Raw genomic sequence first — 21,529 nt, 5'->3', positions numbered from 1 at the left:
AGAAGACAGGATTTTGTTTCTTTGCAGTGGAACTCTCCTGATTTTGGCAGACCCACAGAATATCATTTGTCCTTTTGTTCTTTCCAAACTAACAGTTTTCTCAAGTTTTACTATGATTATAAGGCTAGGAAAAGAGAATACCAATATTAGAAACAGTAGAATTGCCAGTGCAAATGTCATCTTTGGTTTTAAGGTAGAGTGTCTCTAAAAATTCAACTATCGCAATTGCCCTGTGTCTATAATGACTTTTCACAGTATGGTTCTTTTTCAACCATCTTGTGACCATTATCAAAATTCAAAACCTTGTGGTGTGATATTTTAATGATAATGCCAATATATATAAGGTAGCATATTTATTCAAACATCAAAAAGGGCTTTACAAATTAATGTAAGCATTATCTCCATTTTACAGATGAGGCACGGGAAAGTTGTGATTTATCCAAAGTCACACAGCAATTCAGGAATAGAACCAAGTTCTTCTGTTTTCAGTCACTAGACCATTCTGCCTCTCTCTGTCACCAGGACTGACTGCCTTCTAACGTTGTAAAGGCATATAAAAGGAACAGTAGAGCAGATATAAACACTGGGAAAATGTGCTTTAAAAAACACTGGAAGAGTTTTATTGTTTTGAGCTGTTTCGAGCTGTTTCTAACACACAATGATTTAAATAACTGAATTCTAATTTTGGAAAATACTTTCTGCCAAAACAAAGCTCGTTTCAGAAATAGCATGTTCTTCTGATATTTTTTTATCAAGCAATCTTTTTGATGATAAATTCATTGTATACATTTATACTGCTAGCTAGATTTTTACCTACTCCTTCCCTCATCTACTTTTCATGCCCTAAAAGGAGAGAGATTTTTGACATAGTTTCCATTCATTCTCATTAAAATCAGATAATTTGCATTTTAACTTTTAAATCTTGTTCCAGGCATTTTAAGCAGACTGATTGTATGGAATTGGGTCGTATTAATTGCAAATGGGCTAGACATCTGTTCACTAAGATGGAAGACTTTTTTGGCTCAGTTTTTGTTTTTCTATATATTGTAGCCACAGTGCTTTAATTAAAATTACCACCATTTTCTATTGGAAACCCAGTTTTTGAGGTTTATAATTTGACCATGAAAAAAGATATCAAATTGAATCTTGTTCTATCAGATCTTATCCTGAGAGCAGTTAAACATTTTTTTTATATATTTCATTATCCAGTGATTTAGAATCAGTCATCTATGCTTGAACAATGTAATGTTTACTTTAAAAAAATCCCTATTTCCCCCAATGCTAATCAGTATAAGGCCTCATCCTTAAAATCCTGCTTGTTGTTCTTGATTTCCTCAGCATTTGTAGTATTCCCTCCTCTATTTTTCTAAAGCAAAATTAGCAAATTTTAAAAGTGACCATTGTTAATATCTCCTCTCTGTATTTACAATGAACTTTTTATTGTGCATAAGCAAGATGGGAACAATCAACCAAATGTAAGAAAATCTTTAATAGGGCACTGATTAATTGTGAGGTTTTTAATATTTTGGAGACTTGCCAGTTTCCAGTATTTATCTGGGACACTGAGTTACAGCTTCTTTTGCCAGAGTCAGAACTAGGAGAACCAATCTCAAACCCTTGTCCCTGCATCAAACCCCACCTCCTTTCATCATCACAGTCTGACCTGCCTCCCTGTGCTGCTAGTACATGACTGTCTCCTCAGGTCAGGGACAAGCAGTGTGGAGGGCAGGTCACCTTATGGGTTGTAGATAGGAAAGAACTTCTATGGAACCAGCATAATCTATGAGCAGCAGAGCCCTGGAGTGTGTGTGTGCGTGTTACTCTCTACCTGCTTTTGGTGGGTGGGAGTTAGTAAGGTGAGGAGGCGAAGGAAAGAAGAAGGAGCAGGGAGAGGTGGAGAGAAGCTGGAGATGAGTTTATTCAGCTTCTATTCGTCTGTATAGGTGAATATGCATCCAATTCCAGAGTGTCAGCGATCCATTTTGACACTCTAGTAGAGCTTCTTATTTGTTGACGGAAGTCAGACATCCTTCCCATCCCATCCCAGTAATATTACTGTGGTATTAAAATTTAGAATGAGGAAAGTGAAACTTAAGAAACTATGTCTTCAGTAGCAAATTAATCTTCATTGGACTGGGATAATTATACCATAAATGTGACTGGCCCACGGGCAAAACCTGTCTTCTAACCTTTTAGCAATATTGTTTGCCAGTTTGGTCTCCTTATTAACAGAATATGCCTTGTTACTGAGGGAAAAGATCACCAACTGATCCTTAATATGGGAAAATCATTTAAAGACCTTAATTTGTGTTGACTTTTTAACGTGCACTATTGCAATTAAGTTAGATTAATGAAAGGTAAATTCCAGCCTCTACATTTTAAAAAAAAATTCTTGTAAAGAACCTAATTAGCATGTTGGTTTATTTAGCCTCTAATGGCTTAATTGCATCCTATCGTGCTATTTACAAATAGGCATCATTAAAGAATAATGATTGTGTGAGGGGAATTGCAGCATTCATACCAGCCTCAGATGAGAGAGAGGGAAAAATGGGAGGGAAAAATGGAGGGAAAAAATAGCTAATAGAAAGTCTGGTGCTTTTCTAATGCTCATATTTTCAATACACGTACAAATATGATTCGTGGCTGTTCTGCTGATTATCAAGATACAAGAGTAAAAAGACCAGTTCTGACTATTTTGCAAGGAGCAGGTGGGCTGGCCTTTTGCTGGTGAACGTGCACAGCTTCATTATGCTTTTAATTTGTTGATGCATCACTGTCTCCTAAGGTGAATGAAAACACACGCGGGCGCGCGCTCTCTCGCTCACACACATTCCTAGTGACATTAGGTATGCAAGTGAACTGAAAATAATAATTTTTTCTGTTTAGCTCTGCATTGCAGAGCATCTGCATTTCATATCAGCAGAGGATTCCCTGGAATTCTGAGAGGCAATCTGGAGTTGAGTGAATTTTCCTGCATAGTACTGGAACTTGGTGCCTTCAGCAACCTCTCTCCTAATATCAAAATATAAAATAAATCTAACAGAGGATGTCTATAATAGTATTTAATTAGTGCCTATAAGAGCCAATTAGTTTGTCATAATTTTCAGTACAGTACCAAAGTTACAAAGAGGAGATTTAAAGATATTTTCTCCAGACAGAATTTTGACCATTTTAAGCAAAATTTTGACCCTGCTACTACCAGTTTGGAGAGGGGGAGACGGTTTTTGCTTCCTTTTCTATCAGTAAGTTAATTAAAGTGAGCATTTTATAGGAGTCTAAGAATCACAAAATCAAATGTTCAGATTACCTCTCTGAAGTGTCCCTCGTTTTTGGCTTAAAATGTTCATCTGCACTGTTCGTCATCTGTTCTATTAGTGTTAGACAAAATATTTTTAAATCTAGGATTTTACAAAGGGATTTTTATTTTACCCCTATTTTTGTCAGTAAAGTTGTATATTTCAGTACATTGTCTCTCCTTATCCTGGAGCTTCCCATTTTAGGAAACGGCATCATGAATATCTCAACTGTCAGATTGAGCACACAGTGGTTAAAACCAAGTTAGAACAGCATTGTTAGTAGACACAGAACCAAAACAGGTGCTACATGAGTGTTTAACTTGCAGCTGTTCCATTTTCAGTTCACAGAACTGTGGGGCATATTTTTCCATTCATATTAATTGAATTTTAAAGTGACCTTGTACATGTATTGATTTGAATTAAAATTTTTACATCAAGGGCGAGTTGGCACATATCCTACAGGCGAAATATTAAAAAGCCAAGTGCTGTCTAACAGGGTATCGACAGAAGAAGTTGAAGTTTAATGGGAAAAGTTTGCTTTAGAAGGGAAAAAATGTTGCCCACTTTAATTAAATTGAAAAGTAGCAGATCTCTACACTGATAGTAGCGCCCTATGATTATCATGTGTGCAGGTCGGGGGGGGGGGGGGGGTACATTGAGTGTTCATTTAAAAAGGATTGGCAAGTGGGACTTGACTTCCAAAAGAAGAGATCTGCACTGCTGGAGCTCAGAGTAGTAATATGGACTCTGTTCCACACTGAAAGGAGTTATGAAAAGCTCTTGCGGCTTCCAAATCTCACAGCATTCCCCACTTAGGTGACAGGCTGTTGTACAGCCATTGCTGAGTGGAGTATTACTGGCCTCATTCTTTCAGTGACATTACAGAAATTACTATTAATCATTCTTTACCACAGTGACCTTTCCAAAATTTCTGCCTCTAGTTCTGTTCCATTCCCTAATCCTTTTGACAGGAGCCACAACCCCTTCAGTTTGGGGATTACTCAAGTCCTAGAATAAATTAATTGCTGAAACCCCCACTCCCTCTTGTTCAGTCATAAAAACTACTGGAACTCCGCTGTCAAGAAAACATGGGTATAAAATAGGAAACTTAATATTCCAACACCTGGCAGCTGTGAAGAACCCAGATTGATAATTTTTTAAAACATAAGATTGAAAGTTGCAATGTACTTAAGTGCTAAAATTTAGAACGTTTAGCACATATTTCAATAACAGGTTCTTTCCTTTATTTGTTAGATTCATGTGTATACGTAAGTCATTTATAAAAGAGGGCAGGTGGCCTGGCAGTAAAGCTACGTTAGACTGGGTAAGATTTTAGGACTTTGTCTTCTATGGATACATTTTAGGACTTTGTCTTCCATGCCCGAGGATGGAGCATTAACTTGCCCAGTTCTTTACACACTCAAGTTTTTCTCCCCATCTCAGTCTCCATTCCAAGAAATTTAAGCCACATCATGTACAGGCTTTAAAATCAGCCTCATCCAACTCTTTGACCTGAGAGCAATTCCTGTCCTAGGCCTGAGGAAACTGAACAAATACATATGCCAGCTCAGATTCAGGATGGTAACAGTTGACTCTATCAGTCCATCTCTTCAGGTTCAAGACTGGTTCATGACTGGACACGTAATTCTACGTAGCCATCCACCTAGCCCACAGGATGCACCTGAGATTTGCATTGGGGTCCAATCACCATCAGTCCAAAGTACTGCCCTGTGGACTCTCCACAGCATCAAGGATCTTCATAAAATGCCTAGCAGTCAAGGTACCCATCTGAGAAGAAAGCATTCACTTCTGCCTGTACCTGGATGATTGTCTGATGAAGACAAAATTTGGCAGGAGATGGCAGCAAGCTTGGAATATGCCCTCTTCCTGTTCATCCAGCTAGGTGTCCTGGTGAACAATTAAAAAAAATCCTCTCTTATCCTGTCACAGCTGTGTACAGGCCTCCTCGAGCCACTTTACCCTGTTTACAGGGGCCAGTGTGAGGATGAGAATCTCACACCAAGCATTGAGAATTACTAAAAGTGGTACAGTGATAACTAGGAGCCATGAGTTGAAATTAAGAAAAGAAAAATTCATAGAATAGAATATCAGGGTTGGAAGAGACTTCAGGTGGTCATCTAGTCCAACCCCCTGCTCAGAGCAGGACTAATTCCCCATAGTTGCCCCAGATCCCTAAATGGCCCCCTCAAGGATTGAACTCAGAACCCTGGGTTTAGCAGACCAATGCTCAAACCACTGAGCTATCCTTCCCCCCTAAGTGATACTTGCATAGAATATCAGGCATGGAAGGGACCTCAGGAGGTCATCTAGTCCAACCCCCTGCTCAAAGCAGGACCAATCCCCAATTTTTGTCCCAGATCACTAAATGGCCCCTGCAAGGATTGAACTCACAACCATGGGTTTAGCAGGCCAATGCTCAAACCACTGAGCTGTCCTTCCCCCCCAAGAAAGGGGCTTTGAACCCGCAGCCTCCTACACACTGGGCGCACACCACACCCCCCAGACTACAGCGGGCTAAGGCAAAAAATCAGAAAAACTACGGAGAATGAGATTTATTAGAATGTGGAATAGTCTGTCAAGGTTAGCAGTGGAAGCACCGTCACTCTGGTGCATTTTAATCTAAACTTCACAAAGTGCTGGAGAACATACAGTAGAAAATAGTCCTCTACTGGCTGGGAGATGGATTTAAGTAATCTAACAGATATTTTCTCACTTTTATGATTTTCCATTGAGGAAAAACTATGTAATGCTGTCTGTATAACTAATCACAAAGACAGAAATCCTTGTTGGACACACATCCTGTTAACAACGTTAAAACTCAAACTAATCTTTGAAAAGTAAATTGATATTACATTAAAATGCTTTCTTAATTATTGTATTTTGTCAGTAATTAAGGCTTATTTCTTTTCTTATATTCCACTGGATCCTACAGAGGTCCTTTGACGCTAGTTTTACTTTTTATATGTTGTGACGGGGCAAGGCCAGATGGCTATAGAAAAGTAGTGGGAGATAGATCTATTAGCTCCAGGCTAAACAAATCCCTGGTACCAGGTTAAGTGAAATGCTGTTCCAGGTCAGTTAAGACACCTGAGGCCAATTAAGAACTTTCCAGAAGGCAGGGAGAAGGCTAGGTTGATTGGGACACCTGAAGCCCATCAGGGGCTGGCTGAAACTAGTAAAAAGCCTCCCAGCTTGTCGGGGTGTGTGTGTGTGTGTGTGTGTGTCAGGAGCTGTGGAAGGAAGTTGCGCTGTTGGAAAGGCTGAGTAGTACACACCATATCAGGCACAAGGAAGGAGGCCCTGAGGTAAGGGTGAAGTGAAGCTTGAGGAAGTAAGGGCTGCTGTGGGGAAAGTAGCCCAGGGAATTGTACATGTCATGTTTCTAAAAGGTCAGCTACCATAGCTGATACTATTAGGGTCCCTGGGCTGGAGCCCGGAGTAGAGGGTGGGCCCGGGCTTCCCCCCCCCCCACCTTTGCCCCCTGATTAATCACTGAGACTGGGAGACCACAGAGACTTGCAAAGAGTTATCCTTGCAAGGAAGGATAACTTCTCCTCACCTCCCTTGCTGGGCTTATGATGAAAATGGCTCAGTAGACTGTGACCCTCGTCTCTAGAGAAAGAAGGGTTACATGGAGGGTCACAGTGAGCCTCTGAGGCTAGCGAAATCCGCCAGGAAACGCGGGACCCAGGGAGGCAAGGACAGAGCTTTGTCACAATGTTTACTCTTTACAGAATAAATTAAAAATAGAAGGGTAAATATCCCCTTAAAACTATTGAAATTGAAACCTTTTTTTATTCTTGTAGCTGTAATCTGCCCCCTACCCCTTTTATTTTTTTCCCAAAGGGGCATCACGCTAGCCTTCTTTTATTTCATTTTTTTATTAAGTCGAAGTTACAATGAAATGTTAACTTACTACATGGTACATTACTTATGCAGGATCAGGTTAATAGTCAAAGAATCTGGCTAAATATTCTGGCTTGCTGGTTGGGAAGTCCTCCTCTGAGTATGATAAAAAGGGTGACCCAATTTCTAACTATGTGTCCTTTTTTGGGCGCTTATCATGTTTGTGTACTTGATATATGTGACCCGAAGAGCCCTAATGCCCACTAGCACAGGTACTCTGTCTCTCCTGAGACCGACCCAACTAACTCGCTTCACCCAATCTCTTGTCATGATATTTATCCAAAAGGTAAGTGTGTAAGGTATCATCTAAAAGCTACCACCGCTCTGGTTATTAATATCACTGTAAAATGCATATGCTAATGTTGTATGTGAAGTTATGAATTCTCTCTGTGTGATGTTACTAGGACATGTTTTAAGACAAGACAGCCTAGCCTAGGTAAAGGTGATAAACAGATCTGTCCTAGACAAAGAGAAGTGAGTTTACCTCAATTTACATATTAGCAGTAAACAAAGCCATCAAGCTAAACCAGGGGGTTATCCTGCTCCTGAACTCGACAGAGAATTAACGTGGGTCCTGTGCCCCAGGGAGACTGAATCTCCCGGAGGCCTTCCTGACTTGTAAGACAAAAACAACCCCTTTGGGGATATAAGGAACAGAGAGATACTCCATCTTTATCCTTCACCTTAGGAGACAAAGCAATTTGATCTGTGTGATGGGTCTAACCAGTAAAAGCAGGAAAGGAGACCGTGGGTGAGAGAAACCATCTTGAACAAAGACTGCATCTTGGTTGATTAAGTTTTGGACTTCTAGCTGTGTGTTTTCACTTTTATTTGCTTGTAGATATTTTTGCCTTTATCTCTTTTACTTGATATCACTTAATCTGTGTACTTTTGCTATTAACTTGCTTTGATTATAAATCAGCATTGTTGTGTAAGTTCCGTAAAGAGTATACTTCTGTAAAGCTAACAGCTTGGAAGTGTTTTACTGTCTCCATAAAGGCAGTGAACCTCTCACTTTCTCTGTGAGGATCCAAGAGAGGGACTGGTCCCTGCAGTAGGACGATTTGGAGGCAAATTTGAGGCTGGAAGGGTACTAAGATCAGCCTACAAGGAGTAACCAGGTTGCGCAAAGCCAGAGGATGGCTTGTGCGCTGCTGACAGTAGGGAAGCCATTTGTCAGGTTATAAACAAGTCTTTTTGTTATAAACCAAAACCAGTTATAAACCAGTTCTTTGTCCCCCATGTGGTAATGAGACAAACCCGGACATGGTTTTATCTGGTACTGGGCAAGGGAAGCCATAAAGTAGAGCATGCCGCTCCACCCCCGACAGCATAACCTCTCACACATGGTGTGTGCAAGATCATGCCAGCAGGAGTGGGGGTCGTGGTGGTGCGCTCTTCATTATGGCACCCCACATACAGTATGACCTTGCACACATGGTGCATGCAGTGTCACGTGGAGGGGGATGGGCATGCCAGCAGGGGCAAGACCCTGCGATTTCACACATACCAGAATGTGTGACATTCCAGGAATGTGAGAGTGGCCACAAGACACCCAGAGTTTCAAGGCAGACAGTGATTAAACCCATTACTGATCTGGGTGAACCCCAAAATGTCAAAGCTTGAAAGTTTTTCCAGTACATGTTTTACAAGGCTACAATTGCATAGGAGAAGTCACATTGCATGTAATATGCAATACAAAGTCTTGCTGCTAAAAACATCCCCTCCTTTTACATTTTTGTTAAAGTGAAAATGTTGTGCTTTAAACCCTGAACATGCATTTCAGGGGTAGCATTAGAAAAGTCTGATGATTCTTTTTAAATGTATTTGTTATGCATGCAGTTATGTTGGGGAGCGTAAAATATATTGAAACAGTCACATTTGCTCAGTATTTTTGACATATTGGGTTTTGTTAATTTAAGGAAGAGAGAGTTGTTTGGCAGTGTCATATCTGTACAGGTGAATTTCGTGATCTAAAAAATTTTCTGACACAAATGGTCTACACTATTTACTTAATTCTGTCTTTTATTATCTGCCTCTCTTCCTCACACATGCACACAGTATTTTTGATCTTTATTTTCATCTTCCTGTAAAATTTTGCAAACTGAAATTCCCACAAATGTAAGCCATTAACTCCATGACCTTGTGAACGCAGACTTCACCCAGCTCTCTTTCAGCTTTGTTTTTGTCCTTGTCTTGTTATTGACAGGTTACCTTAGGAAAAGTGCTAAAAGTGATAGTGGTGATGCGAAGTCTCTTCATTGACCGGACAATCGTAAAAGGATATAATGAGGATGTCCACACTGAAGATGGCAAGGTAGGGTTTCCTCATCTCTAGCAGGGCTAAAGTTCGTATTTACCCCGATACCCTGGTTTTTGAGAAACTACAAAAAAGAAGCCTCATCCCACGTATGTTTGCGAACAAGAAACCATCACAAGAGGCTCAGCCGATGTTTTGCAAAGCTTTTCAGCTTTAAATTTAGCACACTTCACTCAGATTCTTCATACCCAAACGTCTGATTTTTCTCTAAGCCCTGGTGCCCTTGCTTGAATTTCTAATTTATCACCTTACACCACAGTTGCCTCATTAATAGTGTCTACTGAGGAAACATTTTTTCAATGTACCAGCACATCAATAGCCCAGGGTTCACATTTCTCGTCTCTGAGAGCCACTGGGAAATCTTGGGCTAGTTTTATACTCAAGTTGATAAACTGTGTTATGAAAATCGTTGGTAGCCCTCAATAAGTTGCTTGTTGGTAATAGTACATCTCGAACAGCAGCTATTAAAGAAAGTGTAACCTGTATTTCCTTGAGTGACTTGCTTTATGAAAAATGCAACCTGCTTGAACCTCTACTTTCTGTTGATGGCACGCACTCCATATGGCTCTCTGTATAGCATCAGAAGATGTTAATGGGACCTGACAGCCTTCATCTTAGTTTTATTTTCTCTTTCAGAGTGGAATAAGCTCTCTTGCTGAGACACCCAACACAACTCACCCTTGCCAGTAACAAGTACTGAGCACCTCTGTCATTCACATTCTCTCAGGAGCTTTCTCCCCTTATTATGAATCCCATTAAAATACAAAGTTCTTTATAGCTAGATGAGCATGTGGCACCCATAGGCCATGTTATAATGAGAGATTTTTTCCATTCAAAAGAGGAACCCGTGTTTTAGCACACGGCAGCATGTTATGTACTGACCCTTAAGTTCAGTGGCTGAGTTTGAACCTCTCTTCCACAGAAGAGGTTAAGAGCTCTCTGTTAAAGGGAAGTACAACTCTGTTTTCCAGGTAAGAAATTCTCCCTTATGGAGTGGGGAGAATAGAAATTGCTTGAGAGCCCACTGGTTTTAAATCTGCACGCTTAGTAATGCAGATTAGGTACACCCTCACTTAACCATCAGATACACCCTGGAGCAGGAGATATTCTGGATATTAGTGAATAAAAGGAGACTCTTAAAAACCATAAAACCTCTGGTTTTGCATGCAAGTAAAATGATAACCCTACTCCTCTTAAAAAGCATTGATAATTTGATGAGAGGAGTGTACCATTTCAGCTTCACTTCCAGTCTTTGCCAACACTTGCAGTGAGACTGTATGAACTTGTGTCACTCACTCGTCAGCTCACTATTCCACTAGGCTAGTCTAGGACTTTACTAGTCCCAAACCTGAAGGCCCAGATTATTTGCAGGTATAAGCAGGCATAACTCCTTTGAGTTTGACGGAGTTGTGTCTACTTAAACCAGCAGCAATTTTGACTTAAAAATGTTGAGTGAATAAATATGTAGCTTGCTAGGTTGCCCAACTGGAATTCATATTGACAAGCAGTGGGCTACCTGTTTTTCCCTAATTAAATATGTTGGTAATTGGAGAGGAAGAGTAGGGCTGAACTCTTGCAGTAATGCTCTTTACTTTCTGTGTCTGCTGGGAAGGCGTGATTATAGTAAATTCCATTTCCTTTTCCCTTGTGACAGACGCTGTGGAAAAGAATTTTAGAGCGGTTGCCTACTGCAACTCCAGCTCTTCTACTCCCAGAACCAAAAAAGAAGAGACAGAGGAATAGAAAGGAAATGGAGAGAATTGTGGGGAGATTTCAAACATCATCTTTGAGAGAGAGAGAGCGAGAGAGAGAGAGTCAATACTTAGGATTGCAAAAGGAGTTAGGAAGAAATTTTCCTTATGAGCCGGTTATTTCATAGGTGTCCATTTCATGATGTCTTGCTTGTTTCTTGGAAGCATCTGGTACTCATCACTATGAGCGAGAAAATTCCTGACTAAATGGACCAATGGTTTCATCTACTGTGGCAATTCCTATGTTTCTGTCTTTATCATAAACCAAATAGGAAATAGAAGTTAGAACAATAGTAGTAGTTACATTGTGCTTTGTGTTTAAATTGCTGTACAAACATCATTCACTTAATTTTCCCGATATTCCAGTGAGGCAGGTCCAATAACAGTTTAAGGTGAAATGTGCACAGGAAGTGGCTTGGAGGAAAGGATGGGGAGAGTTTGGACAAAAGAGGCAGCAGAATTAAGAGGAGCCCCCTTACTGGAGAGTTCCAAGACATAAATAGGAGGCCAAAACTGGAGGATTAAATGTGAAGATAGGGCCAGAAGATGATTTGAGGTTAGAGTGGAAGGTGGATCTGAAGAGAGACATGAAGGCAAATGTATGTGGGTCAGGGGCATGAATAAGTTTTTATGTGGTTTTGATCTTGGAGAGGAAGAATGTTACACTAAATGCTGAGGCGTTTGGTATGAGAGTAGGGTAGATATTGATACTTCTAAGGATCAGAGTTTAGGATTTATAGATGCAGTGAGTTTGGTGGATTCTCTTGGACGCTGTTGAGCCACACAGGATTGGCATAGTTAGGAACAATTGGCAGTTGCAGAAAAAAATTTAGAGTAGAATAGCCAGGTTATTACATGTCATTATGGAAGTACATTGGCAGAGCTGAGTAAGGAAGCTGCCAAATAGCTAGCTTCTACTCTATCTGAGTGCAGCAAATGCAATTAGTCAATCATTTTTATTCTTATGAGAAAAAAATAACACTGTATTCAAAATGAAGAGGAAAAAATAAATCTAGCAGGCGGTCTTAACCTAACATGGGGAGAAATTGGACAATGTTTGTTTTGTGGTTTTTTATTTATTTATTTTAAGATTTCTGCATACTGGCAAAGAAATAAGGACCAGACATTTTCTGAAAAGGTCTGGTTGTATTTGAATTAGGAATAAGTTCCTACTTAACTTGCAATATTGTGGAAATTGCGGATTCCACAATATTAAGCTTCCACCTAAACTTTGACAGCGGGAGTCCTGCCATGAGTGGGGCTGACAGTGGGAGTCCCCACTCTCAGTCCCAGGCTGCCGAAAACAGAAAGTCGCAGAAAAGTAATAATGGACTTTATTACCTCAAATAATAAGATCCGTTGTTACTTTTCTGCAATTTTCCATGGCTTGTCCACAACTCAGCTGCAATTTCACTATTCAAGTAGGGCCCTAATTATGAAGCATTCAAAAGACCTGCCGAACTTGCTTTTGCCAGATTGCAAACGATACCCCGCACGCCTTTTTGTTGGATTTTTTTGAAAAACAATAGGTGAGACCTGGCAGCTCTTTCCATACAATAGATGCTGTATTCTGATGGTTGTGCAGTCTCCTCTGCTTTATTGCTGGCCCAGTACATTCCACCACATGCTGATGCATTTTAATTAGTCTGTAGTTGTAGAGGTGGCATTGTGCCTCCCCTAATTTCGAACCTTGACATACTCATAGTGCACTGCAATCCAGACATGGAAAGTAATTATTAGTAAGGCTAAGATTTTGTTGTGGTTATTTTTAGTAAAAGTCACAGACAGGTCACAGGCAATAAAGAAAAATTCACAGAAGCCCATGACCCGTCACTGACTTTTCCTAAAAATACTCATGATAAAATGGGAAGGGGCTGTGCAGGTGTGGGGTGGCTGGGAGCTCTAGGGCCCCCACCATCCGTGGGGGTTCAGAGCTCCAGGGTCCCCTGCCCCACTGTGGTGCCTGGTGGGGAGTTACGGGAGGGTCCCCCTGCCCTGCCACGGTGCCTGGCAGGGAGCTGTGGGGAGTCCTCCTGCCCCACCGTGGCAGCTCAGAGCTTGGGGGCCTGCTGCCTCTGGCAGCAGGGGTATCTCACAGCTTCCTGCTGCTGCAGGAGGCGATGGGACCCTGCAGCTCCCAGCTGCCGGGGCTGAAGTCATGGAGGTCTTTGGAAGTCACGGATTCCGTGACTTCTGCAACCTCCGTGACAAAACCATGACCTTAATTATTAGTAATGTCATCCAGATTCCTGAAAAAATAAATCCATGAAGCTCATCCTTAAGGGCAGGCTTTCATGAACAGAGCCATTAGTATCCTAATTCTGCTAATAGAAATAAAATTGCATTAAGATTTGTTTAGAGAGACAAGGTGGGTGAGGTAATATCATTTATTGGAACAACTTCTGTTGGTAAGAGAGACAAGCTTTTGAACTACACAGAGCTCTTCTTCAGGTTTGTTTGGCATGCTGACAGGCTGCTTTTCTGTAAATACAGAGATGGGGAAGAACCATGACATGGCATATTGGGTGCGGGTATTTAACATTACTGTTCAGACAAATTCCTAATTCTGCATTAGTTAGACTTACTTAAAGAAACATAAGTGTCTCAGTTGAATTATCATGTTAAGGAACTTGGGTTATGTTAATGCTAAGGCTTCATTAATTACCCCATATCAATAAAAAAAAAAGGGCAGCTTTTAGCCTCCTAGCGTAAGAGAGGAAAAGAAATAGTAGTATCAAAGGAAAGCTTCAAAGACAGCCAGAACTGTCTCTTGGGTAATTTCTGATCCCTGCATTCTTTCCACTTCAAAGCTGGATGTGTGTGTGTTTGGGTGGAAGGGGGGGTTGAATCCGATTCCGCTAATAAGTGTTGGCACCAACCGTGTTTGATATTAGATGCAGGGAACATTTTGATTTGTTATCGCCTTTGAAATCGTTCAGACGACCTTCAGAAAATGGTCTCTTGTTACTTATACTAGGGACGGGTGGGGAGAGTGGGGCACTGGGAAAAAAAAGCCCCAGTTTAATTCAGATGCAGAGGATGCCCCGAAATTGTGCTTTCAGCAGTTTTTTAGATACAAATGTGTATCTTGATTGAAAGTGAAAAGTTGACGAATAATAGATCTGTAACAATGCATTCTTTAGTACGCCTACCTTATTCCTCTTTTTTCATGGAGAAAAGTGGACAGTCATTTAAGATATCTGCATGTGTGTTGGGGTTTTTTTAAACTTGGATAACATCAGGTCTATAAGACATTTATTACTTTTGCTGTTTTTCGGTATTCATGCCAAATAATGAACATTCTGAACCTGTTAAATTCATCCAAATGCAGCATCTAAAATAGAAATTTTTAAAAATTTTGAATTAAACTGGAGAGGATCATATATTTGGCTCGGAGAATGATCATCACTGGAGATTGAAACTGAATAACAAATATGCTTTCCAATTATAACACAAGCTTTGCCATCAATCAGGTCAACCAACCAACATTCAGTTAGATGAAAATAGCTAGAAAACAAACTCTAAATTAATTTTCTGTGTGTCTTAAATTGTAGTTAGCTTTACAAGCATGTGTATTTGTTACTAAAATGTAAGACTGCCTTTCCCTATTCCTGTGTTGCCTCTCACCAGTTATACAAAAGGGAACTGCTAATGTCATCTTTCTCAGACACGTTCCCCACTAAATCCTGCCATTAGCACTCCCCTACCACCACCAAATCAAGTTAGTTTCACATCCTGACCTTGAACATCCTTTTTGACTCTCTATCTCTGTCTCTTCATTCTTGTATGTCATGTCACCCACTGCTCTGTCAGTAATGCTAGCCTTGACTGCCTAGTTGTCCAGTTCTCCTGCAACTGACTCCATGCCAACTCTCAAGCATGAAACATACTTCTTGAACTGATCCATAAGGTCACTCTACCTTCTCCTCCCTCCAAATCCCTCCACAAGACCCACTTCTGCTTTGATATCTACGAGAAGTAGGCTAGTTAACCATGTCTAGGTCTGGGGCCAAAAAGTCCAAACAGTACTCTTAAATGATTGGGAACTATTAACTTAGATACATTGCTAATCTCTGTAACCATGTGAACTTATTAATATTGCTCTCAACTTCTCTTCCTTTCACCATCTCAATCCCCTTCTCTTTTGTCACACTTGGGATATGTCTACACTGCAATCACAGGATGTGATTACAGCTCATGTGGATATAGCTGAGCTACCTTTAATCTAGCTAACTCGGGTACCTGCTTAGTGAAGCTGTGGCAGTGTGCAATTCAGCGAGGTCTGTACAAGGCTGCCAAGAACACTGGTTAAATTACTCATGCAGCTAGCACACACTTAAGCACACTCTCCTATAGCGTCACTACTCAGTACCTGAGCTACTTACATTAAAACTAGCTCAGATAGATACATACAAGCTGCAATCTCATTCCATGATTGCACTGTAGACCAGGATTGCTCAGGACACATTTTTTGGTGGCCTCAGAGCGTGGTCACCAACTCTTGCTGGAGGCCACTCTCACACTTTTTCCTAAAATACTTGATTAGCTTTAGGAAAACCAAATAAATATGCGCAGGAGGCTGTGGCCACATTTGAGAAATGCTGCCGTAAACCTACCCTCACTTATTGTGACTTGTTTCAATTTAGTTTGTAACCTCTGTGGAGCAGAGACGATGCATTTCAAAGGAGTTCTGATCATTATTTGGAGCCTTTGAGCATTACCATAACAGGAAAAAAATCAAAATAATTGTATAGCTATAATTTATTTTAAAGAAGGAGGTTGACCAAACAAAACTAACCTGTTTATATGTAAGAATGTAAACTTCAGCAGAACTTCGTAAATAGAAGCTGTTCCTATTTCTTGCCAAACACTTAGAATGTCTGATTTCTCCTTTGTGTACAAAAAATTGTTAAAATGTATAAACAATAATATAACTAAATGATAAAGATAACTCCAATGCAGTGTTAAAATTATATATTTAAGCCCAAGCGTAAATCGTTGCAGGATTGGGGCCGTAGGTTGCTATTGGCGGGGAGGGGAGAGCACATATCATGTCTACCTCTGTACAGGGCTCCAGTCCTCTTTTGGCCATCTAGGTGCTACCCGAGAGAACTAATAATCAGGGCCCTGTGTACTTCATGGCACAATGGAACCAAAAATCATAGCTACCCTTAAATTCCACAGCAATATTAGTTCATTCTACTGCCATTAAATACCCTGAATTCCCATCTTCCACCCATATACACTCAAACACATCTCTGGCTCATAGCTGAAAAAAACTCATTGATGTAAAATTCTTCATTTTACACCGTGTTTATTTTTCCGGATGGGTTTTTCCTTACTCTCTTCAGGTGTCCTGGCTCCATTTCTTGGCTCCCATAATGCCAAGTAATCCAGCTCAGAACCTCTTTCATCCTCCAGAGTGGGGAGCTTTTAGCTGTCTTCAGCAATTTTACCTCCCCAGCTTACTGGGCTTCAGCTGGTATGCTGTTGTCCGTGCAACAGCCCAGACTTTTGGCTCCTGTCACTTCCTGGCTACAAGCTGGACATGCCCACTCTAACACCTTTTACTTTCTGCTGCCTGGCTCCATGGAAGAACATGCACTTTAATCCCATTAATTCCCCTTTATAGGGAAAGTTGGGGCGCAAGACACAGCTGCATGTAGGTCCAAGAAGGGCAGGGAGAGAGAAGACAAAATGCTGGGCACATAGTTATAACAAAACAGTAAATTCAGTGGCAGAAATGCTGAATTCCATAGTATTTGGGGAAAATGCCAATTTCTATAGCTGCAGAACAATGGAGTCCACAGGGTTCTGACAGAAGTGAATGGATCAAGCCACACATCAGACTCCCTGCAGCATTTTACTTGTAATTCATGTTTTTGATGTTTTCTACCCAACCATAAAGGTTAGAAATGATATTTTTAAAATGAAAGCTACATATCTCTGCAGCACAATTCTGCAATAAGTGTGATTTCCATGATAAGATTTGCAGATGAGAAATTATGACTATATGAGGCCCTATAGTAATAGGAAATAAGCTGGAGGTCAGGAAAGGAGGGAGGAAGTTGCCATCGTTGCTACCTCCACCGAGACAGTATATATTCTGAAGGCTGTGTTAAAATTGCACTAGCATATCAGTTGTGCTTGTGTAAATGTTTGAATCAGTCCCTTGTTTGAGAAGTGCAACCTTAACTCCTATTTGTTTGGTGTTTTTAGCTCCTATATTGTTGAAAAGTAAAAGGCATTGAAACCACAGATAGGTTCAGTACCCACAACCTTAAATCTAGCCTAACAAAAAAACAAAACAAAAACACACCCAGCTGTTTGGAAATCTAAGTACAGTTTTCAAAGGGGTATTTATTTGGTTCCTGTAGACCAGTCCTCTCACTTCATTCAGCTAAATGTGTTCTGTGTCAATTGTTGCTGAATCACTTACTCGTGGACACAGGACCAGCAAAAGATTAGAAGAAATGCCCTTGTTATAGAGACAGGCTGAAGCTGATAAATATTCACATAGATCAGCACAATCTCCTACAAATGAATTTAGGAGATCTTGCTGGCTCTGAGGTGGCACATTGGTTCAACAGGACTTATTTATGAGATTTCATACTACAGCTTTAATAAAATGAAACTTAAACACCGTATGCCTTATTCATTGCAAAACAAGGAATGTTTTATTTCATTAGATCCCTTCTTAGATGTGTGTGAAGGTTGGGGCAGAGCTGTCTAATGGCCAAAACCAGTACAAAGTCAGACTTCTGGAAATCTGTTGCAGCTCTGTGAACTTGAGCAAGTCACTTAACCTCTTTGTGCTTCAGTTTCCCCACTTGTAGGATGGGGATAATATATACCCACTTCATAGGAGAATTCTAGAAGATAACATATTTTTTGTTTCTTTGTTTTTTAAGGCTGGAAGGGGCCATTATGACTGTCTCATCTGAAGCATGATGCAGGTCATAGACCATCACCCATTAATTCCCACATCAAGCTTTTGTTTGAGCTTAAGCATAACCTGCAAGACCCTGCTTACACGAGTAGTCTTTAAATACATGGTCAGAATATTAAAGACACTGAGTTGCTCAGATACTACAAAAAGAACAGGAGGACTTGTGGCACCTTAGAGACTAACAAATTTATTTGAGCATGAGCTTTCGTGGGCTACAGCTCACTTCATCGGATGCATAGAATGGAACATATAGTAAGAAAATATATATATATGTGTGTGTGTGTGTGTGTGTGTGTATATATATATATATATACACACACATACATACATACATACATACAGAGAACATGAAAAGTTGGAGGAAGAGGCTAAATTAATTAAGATGAGCTATTATCAGCAGGAGAAAAAAAACTTTTGTAGCGATCATCAAGATGGCCCATTTAGACAGTTGAAAAGAAAGTGTGAGGTTACTTAACATGGGGAAATAGATTCAATATGTGTAATGACCCAGCCACTCCCAGTCTCTATTCAAACCCAAGTTAATGGTATCTAGTTTGCATATTAATTCAAGCTCAGCAGTTTGTCGTTGGAGTCTGTTTTTGAAGCTTTTCTGTTCCAAAATTGCCACCTTTAAGTCTGTTACTGAGTGGCCAGAGAGGTTGAAGTGTTGTTCTACCGGTTTTTGAATGTTATGATGTCAGATTTGTGCCCATTTATTCTTTTGCGTAGAGACTGTCCGGTTTGGCCAATGTACATGGCAGAGGGGCATTGCTGGCACATGATGGCATATATCACATTGGTGGATGTGCAGGTGAACGAGCCCCTGATAGTGTGGCTGATGTGATTAGGTTCTATGATGGTGTCACTTGAATAAATATGTGGACAAATTTGGCATCGGGCTTTGTTGCAAGGATAGGTTCCTGAGTTAGTGTTTTTGTTGTGTGGTGTGTGGTTGCTGGAGAGTATTTGCTTCAGGTTGGGGGGCTGTCTGTAAGTGAGGACTGGTCTGTCTCCCAAGATCTGTGAGAGTAAGGGATCATTTTTCAGGATAGGTTGTAGATCTTTGATGCGCTGGAGAGGTTGTAGTTGGGGGCTGAAGGTGACAGCTAATGGCGTTCTGTTATTTTCTTTGTTGGGCCTGTCCTGTAGTAGGTGACTTCTGGGTAATCTTCTGGCTCTGTCAGTCTGTTTTTTCACTTCAGCAAGTGGGTATTGTAGTTTTAAGAATGTTTGATAGAGATCTTGTAGGTGTTTGTCTCTGTCTGAGGGATTGGAGCAAATGCAGTTGTATCTTAGAGCTTGGCTGTAGACAATGGATTGTGTGGTATGTCCTGGATGGAAGCTGGAGGCATGTACGTAAGTATAGCGCTCAGTAGGTTTCCGGTATAGGGTGGTGGTTATGTGTCCATCATTGGGGCCTATAATACCTTAGATAGTCATGTGCCTACTGCAAGTAAAGCATTTTGAGGGATTTACTGATTAATGGTGATGTAGAAATGCAAAATAACCTTATAGGACAGATTTTTTTTTTTAAGTGTGGATCTTATTGTATAAAATTCTTCTGATTCACATGGTGTATAAACCACCCTTGAGAACTGAAAACCTCTAGGCATTCTAACAGTGTACATATGTGAAATGGGTTTTGTTGTGCTGAGACTCTACAATGGTCTATCATACGTATCTATCAAATGTCCCTCACTTTATTCCTCTTATTGTAAAATTAGCTCAGAAATGCTGGGTCATGAAACTGAGATAATAGAAAACATTATTTATGTGGAAAATACCACTGCCCATTTTAGGAAACGGCATTATGAATATCTCAACTGTCAGACTGAGCACATAGTGGTTACAACCAAGTTAGAACAGCATTGTTAATAGACACCACTTTAAAAGTCCTGCACTACTCTTTTTCTTGTTGTATCCCACAGGATCCTGCAGCCCATATGTGTATATAACTAAAGCCACACAACTGTTATTGAAGTCAGAGGAAGTTGTCTATGTATATGGGCGGTAGAACAAGTGGAAAGGGCTAGACAGTATAATATTTCAGAGGAAACTTTTTAATATTTATTAGGTAGCCTAGCACCAAAGCACTCAAGGTTCCATACTACATTATTAAAAATACAATAAAAATATACAATAACTCATTTCATTAATTGTCTGTATGTGAAATGTCTGTAGTTGAATACTAAAGGATAATGAAGGGTGCAGCCTTCACAGTGGAATTTCACAGATGACAAGTTTTCTTGTGTTAAATCCTTAGTGCCAAGGATTCAAGTATATCTTCAGCATGAGATACAAAAAACTTGGCTTCCTTTATTAATATCACTTCAATTAATAGTGCTAAATGTGTCAATTTTGTGTGCCAGCCCGTCTAGTTTTAGTAATAGGAAATCACCAACAACTGGCTGAAGACTCGACAAAATATAGATGCCCCTGACACTTTTTAAATATAAATAAGAGATCTCTATAGATGTATACAAATAAATATTGGAAGTCTTTACTGGCCCTCCATCTAGCCATTATCAGTTGGTAATTTCCTTTAGGCAATTTAGGTGAGTCTTGACAGATTAGAAAGAGGACAGCAGAGTGGCTTTATAGTCTGTCTTTTGGAGCAGTTAACTCAGTAGCATAAACTCAATTTAACCTAGTAAAGTCCAGTGAGTGAATGCAAGAGAAAAATCCTAAAACATTCTGTTGAGGTTGAGCAATCCCTATCAGCCTGCACACTGGAAACCAAGGTAATGTTAAGAAACAAATATGCTCCTCTGTCTCTTTGTTTAGACTGCTTATTTCTGATGATTGAGGATTATAGATTTTTTTCAAGACCAATCTTAGTCTAATAAAATGTTCATCTGAATCTGTGTGTGTGTGTGTGTATATATATATATATACACACAATTTTTTTTTTCTTACTACAGGTTGACATATGGTCCAAATCCAACTATCAGGTTTTTCAGAAGGTAAGTCCGACACCATTTACTTTCTACCCCGTACCTATAAGAGAAATGTGGATTCTGTGTCTTGCAGAACTTCTTGATTTTCAATAGACAAACACTTTGCAAAAGCAATTAGGTATTGTGTTATTTGTCAGCCATCTTAAATGTGACTATAAAACTTCCATCACGGCTTGCAAAGAACAAAATATAATCTCCAATGATTGAAGATAGTAAATAGGACAAAAATAGAATACACTTTTTTTTTGTTCTCAGATTTACACTTATATCCTGGCATATCTCTGACCCTAGCCATGGTGATCAGGGTCCAAACTATGGGACTTTCTCCT

General features: G+C 40.1%; 1 protein-coding gene across 1 annotated transcript in view; it reads left to right on the top strand.

The window, feature by feature from the left end:
- Positions 1-21,529, top strand: part of MED27 (mediator complex subunit 27) — a 178,613-nt gene that overhangs the window by 139,204 nt on the left and 17,880 nt on the right. Inside the window, exons 5-6 of the mRNA XM_084649743.1 lie at positions 9,433-9,540; positions 21,165-21,206. Coding sequence (XP_084505869.1) covers positions 9,433-9,540; positions 21,165-21,206 — 150 coding nt within the window. The remainder of the gene's footprint in view (positions 1-9,432; positions 9,541-21,164; positions 21,207-21,529) is intronic.

The sequence above is a fragment of the Lepidochelys olivacea genome, assembly GCF_965140295.1.
Source record: "Lepidochelys olivacea isolate rLepOli2 genome assembly, chromosome: 16".
Taxonomy (NCBI): Eukaryota; Metazoa; Chordata; order Testudines; family Cheloniidae; genus Lepidochelys; species Lepidochelys olivacea.
The sequence above is the reverse complement of the archived record's forward strand: the minus strand, read 5'-3'. Positions and strand labels throughout refer to the sequence as shown.